The following is an 18,269-nucleotide window of genomic DNA, read 5'->3' on the forward strand; positions in this document are numbered from 1 at the left end:
TATACAAGTTTATTTCTCCTTCCTTGTTCACATCTCTTGTTATTTTTACTTTGGACTCTAAGGGCCGCTGTTGGTCTTTACAGCACATTTAAAGCTTTACACCCTCTGTACTCTTCTAAATATACAGTAGGAGAGCAAGACAGTCGCTTATTTTCGACACTGATTTTAGGCGGATACTTTCGGTCTCCAACTGTGGATTACAACTGCATAGAGAGAAGGACGATATCGACAGTTTAAAAGCCTTTTGTCGACATTCTTCTATGTGGACTTGGATTAATTGATTGAGAAATATGAATTCTTTCAGGATGGCTCGCACGGTTAAATGGCAAGTACGGGCCTTCATCCTTGTTTTTCTCATCGACGCGACAATTTGCCAAATCCGCTACTCTGTTCCAGAGGAAATGAGGAAGGGCTCGTTTGTGGGAAATGTGGCTGAAGATTTAGGTATCGACGCTAAAAGACTGAAATCAGGCGGTGCCCGAATTGTTATCAGTGACAGCAGTGAGTATATTAGGCTGGATGTAGACAAAGGAAATCTGGTCGTGGGAGAGAGAATAGATAGAGAGCAGCTTTGTGGACAGACATCGCCCTGCAGCTTGAATTTGGAAATGATTATGACAAATCCAATTCAACTGCATAGCGTTGTTGTAGAAGTACTGGATGTTAATGACAATGCCCCTGCGTTTCAGGAGAAGGAAATGCATTTAGAAATCCTGGAATCAACTCTTCCAGGAACCGAAATATTGCAAGTGAGTGCAACAGACCCCGATGTTGGCATTAACGCTTTACATGGCTATACAATACACCCCAAAACACATTTTAATATAAAGGTCTCATCTAGCCCAAATGGTCATAAATATGCACAGCTTTATCTTTCTGAACCTTTAGATAGAGAGAAAGAAGGAAAGCTGCTCCTCACGCTAACTGCTGTCGACGGAGGTGAACCACAGCGATCAGGCACCTTAAAAATACACGTAACTGTGCGAGACACAAACGACAATGCTCCCGTATTCATGCAATCAATTTTCAAGGCTTCTGTTAAAGAAAATGTCCCAGGAGGAACGTTAGTAGTGAGATTTAGCGCAACAGATGCAGATGAAGGGATAAATGGCCATGTTACTTATCATTTTAATCGAATGTCCGGTAATGTTGCCGAACTATTTCATCTGGACGAAAATACCGGCGATTTAACAGTAACTGGTTTAATTGATTATGAAGAGAATAAATTATATGAGATTGGGGTACAGGCAAAAGATCAAGGTGGACAGAGCACATCAACCAATGTGATAATTGAGGTTATAGACGCCAATGACAATCCTCCTTTAATAACACTAACCTCGTTTTCTAATGCTATTGCCGAGGATTCACCTAGTGGGACTACCGTGGCTATCATAAACGTCAAAGATCTGGATTCAGGCAAAAATGGAAAAGTAGACTGCTCAGTAAACAGCAATATTCCATTCGCAATTCATTCATCTCTAAAAAATTATTATACTCTGGTCACAAACGGTGTGCTCGACAGGGAGCGTAATCCTGTTTATAATATCACTTTCTCGGCAGTGGATGAAGGGAGCCCACCCCTCTCAACAAACGAGACAATAACACTTAGAATAGCAGACGTAAATGATAATGCCCCGATATTTGAACAGAGTTATTATGAAGCTTCTGTTGTGGAGAATAACTCACCGGGATTGTCTGTGTTTTCCGTTAAAGCACGCGATTCCGACTCAGGACAGAACGCACGCCTGTCTTACCTGCTTATTGATACCGAGTTAAATGGTAGTCCTATATCTACTTACATATCAGTAAACGCAGAAAGCGGAGTTATACAGGCACTACGATCATTTGACTATGAACAAATTAAAACTATACACATTTATGTAAAAGGACAGGATGGGGGTTCCCCTCCTTTAAGCAGCAATACCACAGTTAGAATAAATATTGAAGACCAGAACGACAACCCCCCTCAGGTTCTGTATCCAGTCCAGACTGGCGGCTCTCTGGTGGCTGAAATGGTGCCTCGTTCAGCAGATGTGGGCTATCTGGTGACTAAAGTGGTGGCTGTTGATGTGGACTCTGGACAGAATGCCTGGCTCTCCTATAAACTGCAGAAAGCCACGGACAGGGCGCTGTTTGAAGTGGGCTTACAGAATGGAGAAATCAGAACTATCCGCCAAGTCACTGATAAAGATGCTGTCAAGCAAAGACTGGCTGTTATAGTGGAGGACAACGGGCAGCCTTCTCGTTCAGCGACAGTCGTTGTTAACGTGGCGGTGGCGGACAGCTTCCCTGAAGTGCTGTCGGAGTTCACTGAGTTGGCACACGACAAGGAGTACAATGACAACCTGACTTTTTACTTAGTCTTGGCTCTGGCTGTAGTTTCCTTCCTCTTCATCACATGTTTAGTGGTTATTATATCAGTCAAAATCTACAGGTGGAGACAGTCTCGCATCCTGTATCACTCCAACCTGCCTGTCATTCCATATTATCCACCACGTTACTCAGACACTTTGGGGACAGGGACTCTGCCACACGTGTACAATTACGAGGTGTGCAGGACGACTGACTCCAGAAAGAGTGACTGTAAGTTCGGCAGAGCTGGTAGTCAGAACGTGTTGATAATGGACCCCAGTTCTACAGGAACGATGCAACGGATACAGAGTGAAAAGAGCATCCTGGATGAACCAGACTCTCCTCTTGAGGTGAGGACTTTGACACAATTAAGTTTATGCCCACATTCTTTAGATGTTTATTCTACGTTATACCACATTTCATCGCTCACATTTCTGGTAACCCATGGTGCGTTTTCAGAACCACAACTCTTGGACAGCTCAACTGCTTGAAGTTTCACACTCCCCTTTTAACGTGCTGCTTAATTCACTTTGAAAAAATGAGCAAGATCTTCTGTTTTAATTTAAGTAGTTATTGTTATATTTTAAAACAACTGTCTCACTGGTATTTCTGCATAAGACTTCATGGCATTGTAGTTAAAAGACAGATGTGTGATTGCTGATTAAAAATGTAAAGCAGAAAAGTGCTTTGAAAGCACTTTTTTCCTTTTCGTGTTTGTGATATTCGTGTATTTGGACAGTAAGGGACGCTGTTGGTCAGCGAAACTAGTATTCAGTGCTGATTTGGTGGAGGCAGAGGCTTCCTTTTTTCCGTTTGCTGAGGATCGAAAATAAATGGTGGGCTTCGCATTCAGAGCTGCAGTCACAAATCCGTTAAGAGCAAGGACTTCAAAATCAAAGGATACTGGATATAACAGCCTTTGTTCTTTGTGGATCGTTTACAAAAGGATTTTCTGCAATTTTCGTTTTTTGTGTGCGCAATGGCGTTTAAAAACTCGCCTCGGTCGTGTGTAAAATGGCGTTTGAATTTCAGGTCAGTATGGCCCTTTCTGCTGTTTCTGGGCTGTCTCAGTCACATCGTGTTTGGACAAATCAGGTATACAATCCCAGAGGAGCTGAAAAGGGGCTCTCTTATTGGAAATGTAGCTCAAGATCTCGGTCTGGATGTGCAAAGGCTTCGTTCTGGCCGTGCCCGTATTGTGACCAGACAAAGCATCCAGTTCACGGAGCTGAAAACAGACAAAGGCATTTTAGTCGTGAACGAGAGGATAGACCGAGAGCAGCTTTGTGGAGACGTAACACCATGTAGCTTCAGCTTTGAGGTTATTTTAGAAAATCCTATGGAGCTGCACCGAATAACAGTAGAGATAACTGACATAAACGACAACTCCCCGACATTTAGGAAGGAAGAAATGAAATTTGAAATTAGCGAGTCTGCGACACTGGGATCGCGATTTTTATTGGCCAGCGCCGAGGACGCAGATGTGGGCAGTAATGGTCTACAAAAATACATATTAAACACAAATGACATGTTTGGTCTGAAACAACACTCAAGTCCAGATGGTCGAAAATATGCTGAGATGGTTTTACAAAAACCGTTAGATAGAGAAAGTGAGCCAAAAATATCACTAAAGCTCATCGCTATAGACGGTGGAACTCCGCATAGATCTGGTACTGTAAATATAGATATTACAGTCCTGGATGTTAATGATAATCCTCCAGTGTTTAACCAGTCTCTCTACAGGGCTGCCGTTTTGGAAAATTCATTAAGAGGTACCTACATCACGACAGTGAATGCAAGCGATGCAGACATCGGGTCAAACGGTCTTGTTACATATAGATTTTCAAACATGAAAGAACAGCTGGCTGACATATTTCATTTAGATGAAGCTATGGGAACTATAACACTCGCAGGGCACCTAGATTATGAAAAAGAAAAGAAACACGAAATTATGATTGAAGCTACGGACCAAGGAGGTCTAACAGATTCGAGCAAAGTTCTAATTGAGATTATAGACGTCAATGATAACGCACCTGTTATAAATGTGATGTCATTCTCCAGTCCTGTGCCGGAAGATTCTCCCTCTGGCACCACAGTCGCAATAATAAACGTAATAGATGCAGACTCAGAACAAAATGGTCAAATTAGCTGCGCAACAGACAGCGCTCTCCCGTTTAAAGTGAAATCCACAATAACTAATTACTATGCATTAATAACAGTGTCAGCTTTTGACAGGGAACTTGAACCTGAGTATAACATAACTGTAAGGGCGAGTGACTCAGGAACACCATCCTTGTCAAGCACAACAGTTTTACGACTGAGAATTTCTGATGTTAATGACAATGCGCCATTATTTGATAAAAACAGCTACCTTGCTTACATTACAGAAAACAATTCCCCGGGAATGTCCATATTTTCGGTCAGCGCACGAGACAGTGACTGGAATCAAAACGCTAGAATATCATATTTTCTTGAAGAAACACAGATCAGTGGCAATCCAACCTCTTCTTATGTGTCCATTAATGCCGAAACTGGAGCTATTCACGCAGTTCGCTCATTTGATTATGAACAACTTAAAGAGCTTAAGTTTTTAGTCAGAGCACAGGATGGAGGCTCTCCTCCACTCAGCAGCAATGCGAGTGTAAAAATAATGATCCAGGACCAGAACGACAACCCTCCTCAGGTTCTGTACCCAGTCCAGACTGGTGGCTCTCTGGTGGCTGAAATGGTGCCTCGTTCAGCAGATGTGGGCTATCTGGTGACGAAAGTGGTGGCTGTTGATGTGGACTCTGGACAGAATGCCTGGCTCTCCTATAAACTGCAGAAGGCCACAGACAGGGCGCTGTTTGAAGTGGGCTTACAGAATGGAGAAATAAGAACTATCCGCCAAGTCACTGATAAAGATGCTATCAAGCAAAGACTGACTGTTATAGTGGAGGACAACGGGCAGCCCTCTCGTTCAGCTACAGTCATTGTTAACGTGGCGGTGGCGGACAGCTTCCCTGAGGTGCTGTCGGAGTTCACTGAGTTGACACACGACAAGGAGTACAATGACAACCTGACTTTTTACTTAGTCTTGGCTCTGGCTGTAGTTTCCTTCCTCTTCATCACGTGTTTAGTGGTTATTATATCAGTCAAAATCTACAGGTGGAGACAGTCTCGCATCCTGTATCACTCCAACCTGCCTGTCATTCCATATTATCCACCACGTTACTCAGACACTTTGGGGACAGGGACTCTGCCACATGTGTACAATTACGAGGTGTGCAGGACGACTGACTCCAGAAAGAGTGACTGTAAGTTCGACAGAGCTGGTAGTCAGAACGTGCTGATAATGGACCCCAGTTCTACAGGAACGATGCAGCGGATACAGAGTGCAAAGAGCATCCTGGATGAACCAGACTCTCCTCTAGAGGTTAGTTTTTTCCTTTTCAGCGCTTTAGCTTAGTGGCACAGTACGTTTTTGTTTTCAGCACCATGGACAGTACACTTGCTTTCGATCAGTTGACATAGTTTTTGCATTCACATGAAGAACTTTAAAAATGATTATCTTATCCATATTCTCAAACAATATCGTGATGTTATATTTTCTATTAACATAGTATCAGTATTTTCATTATAATTATTACACTGCCAAGCGAAGTGGGATACACAAATTATGCCGATGTTTTTCCACATTTTAAATGTACTAAATATTATTCATAAATATTTACAGTTTCCTCGTGTTTTTGTTCTTTTGAGGTTTGTCTACTAAATATACCGGCTTTTCCTTGTAATCACTGCTCTTCTTTAACCTTTGTATTTATTTCACTATCTCGACTTTAAAGTGTTTAGAAGTTTAGAGCTAATTAAAGCTTATTCTTCTAAAGTTGTTATATATCGCCTTTGGTCTCATTTGGTATACAGTATGTGTCTTTATGCTACATCTGGTGCTATATATATTTCTTCTGTTATTATTATTTGCAACTAATCTATAGTTGAGTTGTTCTGTTCCCGCAGTATGTTGCATAGTAATTTTTTATGCATTTGCAGTGTATTCGCTTCTCTACTCGGTTTGGACTCTAAGGGACGCTGTTGATCAGGAAAACATTGTGGTGTTGTTACAGATAGCCGAGAGAAAGAGGAGAGGTCTAAAACCAATCTTTATTCAGAGAGACGTTGGAGAGAGTCGCAGTGAATCTGCCTGTTTAATAGCAATCCAACCGTTTTAACAGTTAAAGGCGCATCGCCATTGAACTAGGATCCAATTTGCTTTTTTATGTATGACCGACTGATCTCAAGTCGTGTTTTGGATTTATTTTAGTAGCATCATGGGGATACAGCAGCAGCCATTCCGAAAACGGCTCGTGTGTGAAACGACGACATGGCTTCTCTTCATCTTTGTCTTCATGATTTCCACCATCAGAGGCCAAATCCGTTATTCAGTACCAGAGGAGATGAAGGAAGGTTCTCTTATCGGTAATGTAGCACAAGACCTTGGTTTAGATCTGAGAAGGCTCCGTTCTGGCCGGGCCCGGATCGTGAGCGGAGATACTAGTCAGTACACAGAGCTGAAGGCAGACAAAGGGATTCTACTCGTGAAGGAGAGAATTGACCGAGAAGAGCTTTGCGGAGACGTAATGCCATGCAGTTTAAGCTTTGAAATTATTTTAGAAAATCCCATTGAACTGCACAGAGTGACAGTAGAAATATTAGACATAAACGACCATGCACCGACGTTCAAAAGTAAAGTGATTAAACTAGAAATTAGTGAATCTGCTACAGTGGGGTCTCATTTTGATTTAGAAAGCGCATATGACCCCGATTCAGGAATTCACAGCTTGCAAAATTATGTTTTGTCCCCTGATAATAATTTTGTCTTAAAGCAGCTGTCTAACGCCGACGGAGTTAGATTCGCTGTAATGATTTTACAGAAGCCTTTAGACAGAGAGTTGAACCCACACCTCTCCTTAAAGCTGATTGCAGTAGACGGAGGAACTCCACGGCGATCTGGTACAGTGAACATAGAGATCACTGTTCTTGATGCCAACGATAATCCTCCTGTTTTTAATCAATCGCTATATAAAGCTACTGTAGCAGAAAATGCGCCAATAGGCACCTATATAACTACAGTGAATGCTTCAGATGCAGACAGTGGTTCAAATGGCTTGGTTTCCTACACGTTTTCTAACGTAAAGGGGAAATCCGCGGAAAAATTTGAAATTGATAGTTCCTCCGGAAAAATTACTGTTGTTGATAACATTGATTTTGAAAAAGACAAGAAGTATGAAATAAGAGTGATCGCCAAAGACCAGGGAGGACTGAGTGATGCAACCAAAGTTGTCGTTGAGGTCCTGGACATAAATGATAATGCGCCCCTTATAAGTATAATGTCATTTTCGAGCATCATTTCAGAGGATGTTTCTCCGGGTACAACTATAGCTGTTTTTAATGTTAAAGATGCAGACTCAGAAAGAAATGGCCATATAACGTGCTCAATAGATTCTAATCTCCCATTTAAAATCCAGTCTTCTTTGACCGATTATTACAATTTGCTCTCAGATGTAGCTTTTGATCGAGAAACAAAACCTGAATACAATATAACAATAACTGCAACCGATTCAGGGTCACCCCCACTTTCTACACGAACAAATTTGCATCTAAAAATTTCTGATGTGAATGATAATGCACCGCTCTTTACCAAACCTAAATATTCGGCCTATGTCGTTGAAAATAATGTCCCGGGGGGGTCAATATTCACAGTCAGCGCACGAGATCATGATTGGAATCAGAACGCAAGAATCTCATATTTTATAGACGATGCCGAAGTCAGTGGAAGCTCAGTTTCTTCTTTTGTGTCAATAAATTCTGAAACTGGAGTGATACACGCAGTACGCTCGTTTGATTATGAACAAATTAAACAACTTAAATTCAAAGTCAAAGCGCAGGATGGAGGCTCTCCTCCACTCAGCAGCAATGCGTCTGTAATAATATTTATCCAGGACCAGAACGACAACCCCCCTCAGGTTCTGTATCCAGTCCAGACTGGTGGCTCTCTGGTGGCTGAAATGGTGCCTCGTTCAGCAGATGTGGGCTATCTGGTGACTAAAGTGGTGGCTGTTGATGTGGACTCTGGACAGAATGCCTGGCTCTCCTATAAACTGCAGAAAGCCACAGACAGGGCGCTGTTTGAAGTGGGCTTACAGAATGGAGAAATCAGAACTATCCGCCAAGTCACTGATAAAGATGCTGTCAAACAAAGACTGACTGTTATAGTGGAGGACAACGGGCAGCCCTCTCGTTCAGCTACAGTCATTGTCAACGTGGCGGTGGCGGACAGCTTCCCTGAAGTGCTGTCAGAGTTCACTGAGTTGACTCACGACAAGGAGTACAATGACAACCTGACTTTTTACTTAGTCTTGGCTCTGGCTGTAGTTTCCTTCCTCTTCATCACGTGTTTAGTGGTTATTATATCAGTCAAAATCTACAGGTGGAGACAGTCTCGCATCCTGTATCACTCCAACCTGCCTGTCATTCCATATTATCCACCACGTTACTCAGACACTTTGGGGACAGGGACTCTGCCCCATGTGTACAATTACGAGGTGTGCAGGACAACTGACTCCAGAAAGAGTGACTGTAAGTTCGGCAGAGCTGGTAGTCAGAACGTGCTGATAATGGACCCCAGTTCTACAGGAACGATGCAGCGGATACAGAGTGAAAAGAGCATCCTGGATGAACCAGACTCTCCTCTAGAGGTGAGGTCCTGAAATACTGACCATAACCTGTATCTGTGTCTTTTAATGGATTCAATTGCGTCATAGTAATTCATTAGATATTTTCAGAAACATAAGTCGTTGACAGCTCCTTTAATTAAAAGTTAATCGTCCCATTTGAAGTGCTGCTTTATTCGTTATGGGGTAGATGAGTATTGCATTCGAATGTACATGGAATGTATTGCAATGCAATGATTTGAAACCTGCTGCACTTAGTACTGCGTTTTATAGTCAAATCTTTGTTGCACTTTTTGCATTATAACAGTCTAAAGATTTTGTGTATTCTTTTTTCCCGTTGATACTTTGTGTTAATCACAATAATAAGCCATTTACTTAATATTTACATAGTTTTTGCTATGGACTTTAAAATGAACACTTGAAAACAACAACTTTTGAAACTAATAATTGCTCATGTGGATTTAAGTTTCAAATGTTAAACATGCTTTTTTGTGTGTCCCTCCGTTTTGTGCCAGTAAGTACCGCAGAAAGCAAAATTCAGCGCACTTTGTTGGTGTTTTGCTTTATTGTCTCTCGTCCTGTTTTGATCTGTTTCAATAGCTGGTTTGCTCTCGTTTCTGTCTGGATATAAAGCAGGAAATCAAAATACCCAAATTTTTCTTCTGCAACACAAATAAGACATTTTACTGTCTTATGGACCAAGTTATTTCTTTCTAGTGTTCACATATCTAACCAAATATAGTAATCAATCGCATGAAACATAAGCCAAAAAGGAATGTCTGTGTATAATAGTTTATGTAGTTCCGTGCATCCGACTCACGGGGACGCTGATGACCAGTGTGCTGAGATTTTAGTGCATATTACAACAGTACCTTCCCACCACCTCGTTATGTCACAGAGGAAGGAGAACATATCAGAAAGGCACAGTTTGGATGAAGATATTATCAAAGTCGGAGACACCAGGAATCTATTCAGCATTCATTGGAGTTTTTATTGTTTCTATTTGCTGACGTTTGTGTCTAAAATCTTTTTTGTTTTTTGTTTTTTGGATAACGGATTCCACATTTCTTTGTTCGGAAGGCAAACTGTCTGACTGAACAATGACACGGCAAGTCGGTTTAATGTTATTTTTCTAGATTCTCTCTCTCTGCACGGTTTTTGGCCAGGTCAGCTACTCAATTCCTGAGGAAATGGCGAAAGGATCTTTGGTCGGTAACATAGCACAAGATTTAGGTTTAGATGTGAAACGACTTAAATCAGGAAGAGCTCGTATATATACAGGAGAAGGGACAGAACACATCGAGCTCGATAAAGAAAAGGGAGTCCTTCTAATAAAAGAGCGAATAGACAGAGAAGCGCTCTGTGGGCAGACGACGCCCTGCGCTCTTGATTTTCAAATAATTTTGGAGAATCCTATGCAATTTTATAGCATTACTGTTGAGATCACTGACGTTAATGACAATTCTCCAGTTTTTAAAAACAGCAAAATGAAATTTGATATAAGCGAGATGGCTCAAATTGGGTCGAAATTTGTTTTAGAAAAAGCTATTGATGATGACGTGGGCACTAACGGGCTTCAGCGCTATTCGCTGAGTCAAAGTGACATATTTATTCTAAATCCTTATAGGATCGGTAGCAGTAGAAATGTTGAAATGGTTTTAAAGAAGGCTCTCGATCGAGAAAAGCAGGACCGTGTATCTTTAGTGTTGTCTGCTTTAGATGGTGGTAATCCGCAGCTTTCGGGAACCATTGAAATTATTGTGACCGTTCTGGATGCAAATGACAATGCGCCTGTTTGTTCTCAAGTAGAGTATAAGGCAAATGTAAAGGAGGATTCGTCTAAAGGGACTATTCTCACGACCGTGACCGCATCTGATGCCGATGAAGGACTACATGGGCAGGTGCGATACTCAATTTCTAATGCTCCAAAGGGAGCACTAGAGTTATTCAATATAGACGAAAAAAGTGGGATGTTTACATTAGTGGGAGAACTAGATTACGAAAAATTTCGCCATTTTGAAATAGATGTGCAAGCGTCAGATGAAGGCGGTAACGCTGATGTGTGTAAAGTTCTGATCGAGGTGCTGGACACAAACGATAACCCACCAGCAATTAATATTATGTCAGCGTCTTCCACTGTAGCTGAGGATGTTAAACCGGGCACTGTTCTGACGATGATGAACGTCCAAGATCCAGATTCAAATGAAAATGGCAAAGTCCGATGCTTTTTGGATGACTATGATCACTTTAAAATTATATCAACATCAAATAATTTCTTTACATTAATAACAGACAGTGATTTAGACAGAGAGACAAAGTCTGTGTATAATATCACTGTGACATGCTCTGATGAGGGACTGCCCTCCCTCTCCAAGAGTGTCACTCTCACCTTACAGGTCTCAGACATTAATGATAACGCACCTGTCTTTGAGAGAAGCTCATATGAGGCCTACATTGTAGAAAACAACACACCAGGTCTCTCTATATTCACAGTCAAAGCCACAGACGCTGACTGGAACCAGAATGCCCGTGTTTCTTACATACTGGAGGACTCCTCCGTTAACGGAGTGCCAGTCTCCTCGTATGTGTCCGTTAGTGCTGATAGTGGAGTCATCCATGCAGTGCGCTCTTTTGACTACGAGCAGATCAAAGATTTCCACTTCCGCGTAAGAGCACAGGATGGAGGCTCTCCTCCACTCAGCAGCAACGTGACCGTGAAAATAATGATCCGGGACCAGAACGACAACCCCCCTCAGGTTCTGTACCCAGTCCAGACTGGTGGCTCTTTGGTGGCTGAAATGGTTCCTCGTTCAGCAGATGTGGGCTATCTGGTGACGAAAGTGGTGGCTGTTGATGTGGACTCTGGACAGAATGCCTGGCTCTCGTATAAACTGCAGAAAGCCACAGACAGGGCGCTGTTTGAAGTGGGCTTACAGAATGGAGAAATCAGAACTATCCGCCAAGTCACGGATAAAGATGCTGTCAAGCAAAGACTGACTGTTATAGTGGAGGACAACGGGCAGCCCTCTCGTTCAGCTACAGTCATTGTTAACGTGGCGGTTGCGGACAGCTTCCCTGAAGTGCTGTCGGAGTTCACCGAGTTGACACACGACAAGGAGTACAATGACAACCTGACTTTTTACTTAGTCTTGGCTCTGGCTGTAGTTTCCTTCCTCTTCATCACGTGTTTAGTGGTTATTATATCAGTCAAAATCTACAGGTGGAGACAGTCTCGCATCCTGTATCACTCCAACCTGCCTGTCATTCCATATTATCCACCACGTTACTCAGACACTTTGGGCACAGGGACTCTGCCACATGTGTACAATTACGAGGTGTGCAGGACGACTGACTCCAGAAAGAGTGACTGTAAGTTCGGCAGAGCTGGTAGTCAGAACGTGCTGATAATGGACCCCAGTTCTACAGGAACGATGCAGCGGATACAGAGTGAAAAGAGCATCCTGGATGAACCAGACTCTCCTCTAGAGGTTAGTCTTCCATAAACCACAATGTTATAGTAATGAATATTCATGTGTTAAATATGAACCTATGTGGGGGGCTTTTTAATGTTTATTGGTGAGGGTTCGCCAACTCTTAAAAGCCCAGGTTTCGTGTATTTTGTTTTTAGTTTTCTATGTTTTACCTCTCCGTGCCTATATAATATTTTGTATATAATACAAATATCAGTTATGAGAGAGGGGGGCGGGTCTTTTTCCTGTTTTCTGGTGGGAGCTGTCCCTATTCAGCACTACGAACAGCTCCTCTTTCCGCACTGAAAAAAATGGATTGGATTTACTTAATTCAGTAGTGGACATTGGTTGCACACAGATGTTTTGCTCTGGCAGCAACTTAAACAATTGAGTTAAATTAACACTTAACTTTAAAACATGACGCAATTGTTTTAAAAACACCCAAGATTCTTACATAAAACCTGTCTCCTTTTTTCAGTGCATTAATTACAATGACACATCAGGGCAGTTCATGGAATATAAAAAGGCGTTGACGCAAGGTAGTTCAACAATTTGAAGCAGCTGAGTTTATCACCTTACTGTATTTTTTGTTTTCTTTTAAACAAAATCATTATTATTATTATTATTATTATTATTATTATTATTATTATTATTATTATGAAAAAAGCAAGCGTTGATCATTTAAAGAAATGTAATCATTTTAAAATAGAAACCACTTGTTCTCATTTTCAATCCTTCATAATATTCTGTAGTTCAGGAAGATGACTCTTAGGGCCGCTGTTGACCATCCTTTGTTATATAGGAAAAGAAATCAGCAGTGCCATCCCCATCCTTTACGATACAGAACGAGAGAAAGACACAATGAGCAGTACAGAACACGAAGATCAGCGTATTAAGCGTCAGTTTGGACTGGAGCTGTTATTTTAAAGTTGCAATTTTCGATTTGTAAAGTGGCTACATACAACATGATGATATAAACAGGATTACTTTTCAAGTGGAATCCATTTTTTACAGCAATATTACACGGCTTATTTTACTGCAACATGGCGGTTAGAACAATGCAACGGCAAGTGCTGCTTTTCACCTTGTTTTTCTGTTTCTGCTCAGTGACTGGGCAGGTCAGTTACTCCATTCCAGAGGAAATGCCGAAAGGCTCTTTTGTGGGCGATATTGCACACGATTTTGGTTTGGATGTAAAAAGGCTGAAATCAGGGAAAGCTCGGATTTATACCGGAGACAGCGCAGAGTACATCGAGTTGAACAGAGAAAGAGGAGTCCTCCTCGTCAAAGACAGAATAGACAGAGAGCTAATCTGTGCGCAGACGGCGCCCTGTGCTTTACACTTCCAGGTTATTTTAGAGAATCCGATGGAATTTTATAGCATTACCGTGGAAGTGACAGATGTTAATGACAACGCCCCAATTTTCAAAAGAGGTGAGATGAAATTCAAAATAAGTGAATCCGTTAATACAGGAAGTGTGTTTATGCTCGAACAAGCAATAGATCTCGATGTGGGTGTAAACGGCCTTCAAAGTTATCTGTTAAAGCCCACTGATAACTTCGTTTTGAAGGTGCAGAATCAAGCGGATGGAAGTAAGCAGGTAGAAATGGTTTTGCAGAAACCTTTAGATCGAGAAAAACAGGATCATTTGTCACTTGTTTTGACTGCAGTAGACGGCGGTGAACCGCAGCTCTCCGGGGCAGTTCAGATCAACGTAAATGTGCTTGATAGTAATGATAATGCTCCAGTTTTTCCTCAAAAAATATACAAGTCAACCTTAAAAGAAAATTCGCCCGAAGGAACTGTACTGATTACAGTTAGTGCTTCTGATTTAGACGACGGATCCAATGGAAAGATATCATATACAATATTAAACTCCGTGGACGATGCTTCGGAAAAATTTGACGTGAACCGAGAAACTGGTGAAATTACACTGGTCGGAAACACCGACTTTGAAAAGAAGCGACAATATCAAATACATGTTCAAGCCAGTGATGAAGGGGGATTGGCCGATACCAGTAAAATTGTTGTAGAAATACTTGATACAAATGATAATGTACCTGCTATAAATGTCATGTCAAAGTCTAACATAATAGCGGAAGACATTACACCTGGCACTGTTGTGACAATCATAAATATTCAAGATCCAGACTCAGGCGAAAATGGAAAAGTTCAATGTAATATTAACAAGAATATTCCATTTTTAGTTTCTTCCACATCAAATAACTTTTTCAGTATAGTAACAGACAGTGATTTAGATAGAGAGAGAGCTTCTGAGTACAACATCACTGTGACCTGCTCTGATGAGGGAGTGCCCTCCCTCTCCACCAGCGTCACTCTCACCTTACAGATCTCAGACGTTAATGATAACGCACCTGTCTTTGAGAGGAGCTCATATGAGGCCTACATTGTAGAAAACAATACACCTGGTCTCTCTATATTCACAGTCAAAGCCTCAGACGCTGACTGGAACCAGAATGCCCGTGTTTCTTACATACTGGAGGACTCCTCCGTTAACGGAGTGCCAGTCTCCTCATATGTGTCGGTTAGTGCAGATAGTGGAGTCATCCATGCAGTGCGCTCTTTTGACTACGAGCAGATCAAAGATTTCCACTTCCGCGTAAAAGCGCAGGATGGAGGCTCTCCTCCACTCAGCAGCAACGTGACTGTGAAAATAATGATCCAAGACCAGAACGACAACCCCCCTCAGGTTCTGTATCCAGTCCAGACTGGCGGCTCTCTGGTGGCTGAAATGGTGCCTCGTTCAGCAGATGTGGGCTATCTGGTGACTAAAGTGGTGGCTGTTGATGTGGACTCTGGACAGAATGCCTGGCTCTCCTATAAACTGCAGAAAGCAACAGACAGGGCGCTGTTTGAAGTGGGCTTACAGAATGGAGAAATCAGAACTATCCGCCAAGTCACTGATAAAGATGCTGTCAAACAAAGACTGACTGTTATAGTGGAGGACAACGGGCAGCCCTCTCGTTCAGCTACAGTCGTTGTCAACGTGGCGGTGGCGGACAGCTTCCCTGAAGTGCTGTCAGAGTTCACTGAGTTGACTCACGACAAGGAGTACAATGACAACCTGACTTTTTACTTAGTCTTGGCTCTGGCTGTAGTTTCCTTCCTCTTCATCACGTGTTTAGTGGTTATTATATCAGTCAAAATCTACAGGTGGAAACAGTCTCGCATCCTGTATCACTCCAACCTGCCTGTTATTCCATATTATCCACCACGTTACTCAGACACTTTGGGGACAGGGACTCTGCCACATGTGTACAATTACGAGGTGTGCAGGACGACTGACTCCAGAAAGAGTGACTGTAAGTTTGGCAGAGCTGGTAGTCAGAACGTGCTGATAATGGACCCCAGTTCTACAGGAACGATGCAGCGGATACAGAGTGAAAAGAGCATCCTGGATGAACCAGACTCTCCTCTAGAGGTTAGACCACTTTAATATGTTGTCAGTGTATTTATTACGTTTTTAAATAATGCTCAAATCTGTTTGTTTTGAGATAAGTTTTTCATTGTGGGACTAGAGTCTTATATTGAATTTGTTGGTAATTTTTTTATGTTTACTTAATCCTTACTTAACATATAATAAAAATAAATACACACAAATTTTATTTTTATAGCACCTTTCTAAACAGAATCACAAAGTGCTGCACATAAGATAACAAATCGTAAAAAGGTAAAACAGACAATATAAAACAGGGAGAAATTAACCAAAAGCAGTTTTAAAAGGGTGAGTTTTGAGGGTTTTTTTAAAAGCAGCTACTGAGTCCAGAGTTCTTAAGGTTTGTGGGAGAGAGTTCCAAAGTCTAGGGGCCACAATGGCAAAAGCTCTTTCACCCTTAGTTCTCATCTTAGTATGTTTTATATCAAGTAAGCCCTGATCAGATGACCTCAGGGACCTGCTAGGGCCATAGGGCTGTAGCAGATCAGAGATGTAGGCAGGTGCCAATCCGTACAAAGCTCTAAAAGTCAAGACCAGGATCTTAAATCGGACTCTAAATTCAACAGGAAGCCAGTTTAGCTGAGATAGCAACAGTGTCACGTGTGAATGCTTAGAGGATTTTGTCCAAAGCCTAGCTGCACCGTTTTGCACAACCTGCAGACGATCCAGAGAACCTTTGCTTAGACACATAAACAGTGAGCTACAATAGTCCAAGCGTGAGGAAATAAATGCATGTATAACAATCTCCAGTTCAGAGCGAGATAAAATAGGGCTTAACTTAGCCACATTTCATAAATGATAAAAACAAGACCGAACCAGAGATTTAACATGACCATCCAATGTGAGAGTCGAGTCAAAGGTGACACCTAATTTCCTGACAGAGTATTTAACATAAACTGAGAGAGGACCAGGGGTTTCACTATCTGGGATAAAAATCTGTCAGGAGCAAATACAAGGACTTCAGTTTTCCCCTCGTTGAGTTGGAGGGAATTTGCAGCCACCCAACGTTTCATCAAATCTAAGCAGTCATTTAGAAGCTGAAGCTTAGATAAATCATGGGGCTTAAAAGAAATGTACAACTGAATATCATCAGCATAACAGTGATAAGAAATGTCCTCAAAAGACCTGATAGCCGAGAGAAGATATATTAAAAACAATAAAGGCCCCAAAACCAATCCTTGAGGGACACCATAAGTAAGGGATGTAGAGGATGGCCTAAACTCGGAAACCACCACAAAAAAAAGTATCGTTGATGTAGATATGAGCAGAACCACTCTAAGGCAGTTCCAGATACACCAACCCAATGTTTTAACTGTTCAAGGAGGATGTGGTGGTCAACTGTGTCAAACGCCAACGTGAGGTCCAGCATAAGTAGAACACAGCATTTTCCTGCATCATTACTCATCAAAATGTCACTAGAGACCCTAATAAGGGCTAGAGTGACCTCTACGAAAGCCGGACTGAAACTTATCGCGAATGTTATGTTTGATCAGACCCGCTATAAGTTGCTTAGCCACAACCTTTTCTAGAAGCTTAGCGATTAACGGTAATTTTGAGATTGGTCTGTAACTGTTCCAAAGAGAGAGGTCTAGCTGAGTTTTTTTTAAAAGTAGGAGAATAGCAGCATTTCTAAAATAAACCGGAACTATGCCTGTGAAGAGTTGATTAAAGTGAGCACACAGAGACCAATAGACTGAAAGACATTTTTGAATAATGATGCAGGTACAACGTCAAGTGAACAGGAGGATGCTTTCACTGAATTCACTAGTTTTACCAGCTCAGGTAGTGAAACAGAAGAGAAAGTATCCAATATGACGGCCAAGATGGGGTGGAGATAGACATAACAGGTGCTGAATGTGAAACATTTATTCTCACGTTATTAATTTTTGCAAGCAGAAAAGAAAGAAAATTTTCACAGTCCTCATTAGATGAAATAGGGGCCGCAGGTAGAGCAGGAGTAACAATGTCACTAATGGTGTTGAATAGCACTGTAGGATTACCTCTGCTCTTTGTAACTAAGTGTGGGAAATAGGCAGCCCTCGCATCTCTGATCGCATTATTTTAAAAAAATTAAAAGGTCCTTTAGGTAGAGGAGATGAACATTTAGATGAGTTTTCCTCCACCTGCGCTCCGCTTTTCGACAATCACGTTTTAGACAAGGAATACTGCCATTTAGCCAAGGAGGAGATTTGGAGGCAGAAACTCTCCTCGTTTTAACCAGACAAATTTCATCTAAAATAGAAAGGCAATAATTATTTGAAAAAAAAAGATTTGCT

At 41.7% G+C, this 18,269-nt stretch overlaps 3 protein-coding genes and 2 pseudogenes across 3 annotated transcripts; all 5 read left to right on the plus strand.

Annotated features, from left to right (window-relative positions):
• Nucleotides 1–121: 121 nt before the first annotated feature.
• LOC102779917 (protocadherin gamma-A5 pseudogene) lies at nucleotides 122–2,886 on the plus strand (annotated as a pseudogene).
• A 296-nt stretch (nucleotides 2,887–3,182) lies between these two features.
• On the plus strand, nucleotides 3,183–5,800 carry LOC148106181 (protocadherin gamma-A7-like). The gene is made up of 2 exons (XM_087851914.1): nucleotides 3,183–3,711; nucleotides 4,999–5,800. The coding sequence occupies exons 1-2, from the start codon at nucleotides 3,332–3,334 to the stop codon at nucleotides 5,798–5,800; spliced, it is 1,182 nt and encodes a 393-aa protein (XP_087708040.1). The 5' UTR covers nucleotides 3,183–3,331.
• A 657-nt stretch (nucleotides 5,801–6,457) lies between these two features.
• Nucleotides 6,458–9,181, plus strand: LOC102779344 (protocadherin gamma-A7-like). Its single transcript, XM_087853216.1, has 2 exons — nucleotides 6,458–7,033; nucleotides 8,321–9,181. Exons 1-2 carry the CDS (start codon nucleotides 6,663–6,665, stop codon nucleotides 9,099–9,101), a joined length of 1,152 nt encoding a protein of 383 aa, XP_087709342.1. The 5' UTR covers nucleotides 6,458–6,662; the 3' UTR covers nucleotides 9,102–9,181.
• A 568-nt stretch (nucleotides 9,182–9,749) lies between these two features.
• Nucleotides 9,750–12,568, plus strand: LOC148106182 (protocadherin gamma-A2 pseudogene; annotated as a pseudogene).
• A 675-nt stretch (nucleotides 12,569–13,243) lies between these two features.
• Nucleotides 13,244–16,021, plus strand: LOC102791920 (protocadherin beta-16-like). Its single transcript, XM_006782003.3, has one exon. The coding sequence runs from the start codon at nucleotides 13,579–13,581 to the stop codon at nucleotides 15,991–15,993; it is 2,415 nt and encodes an 804-aa protein (XP_006782066.2). The 5' UTR covers nucleotides 13,244–13,578; the 3' UTR covers nucleotides 15,994–16,021.
• The last annotated feature ends 2,248 nt before the right edge of the window (nucleotides 16,022–18,269 follow it).

This window comes from Neolamprologus brichardi, chromosome 2 (genome assembly GCF_056152115.1).
Source record: "Neolamprologus brichardi isolate AB-2024 chromosome 2, ASM5615211v1, whole genome shotgun sequence".
NCBI classification, from domain to species: Eukaryota; Metazoa; Chordata; class Actinopteri; order Cichliformes; family Cichlidae; genus Neolamprologus; species Neolamprologus brichardi.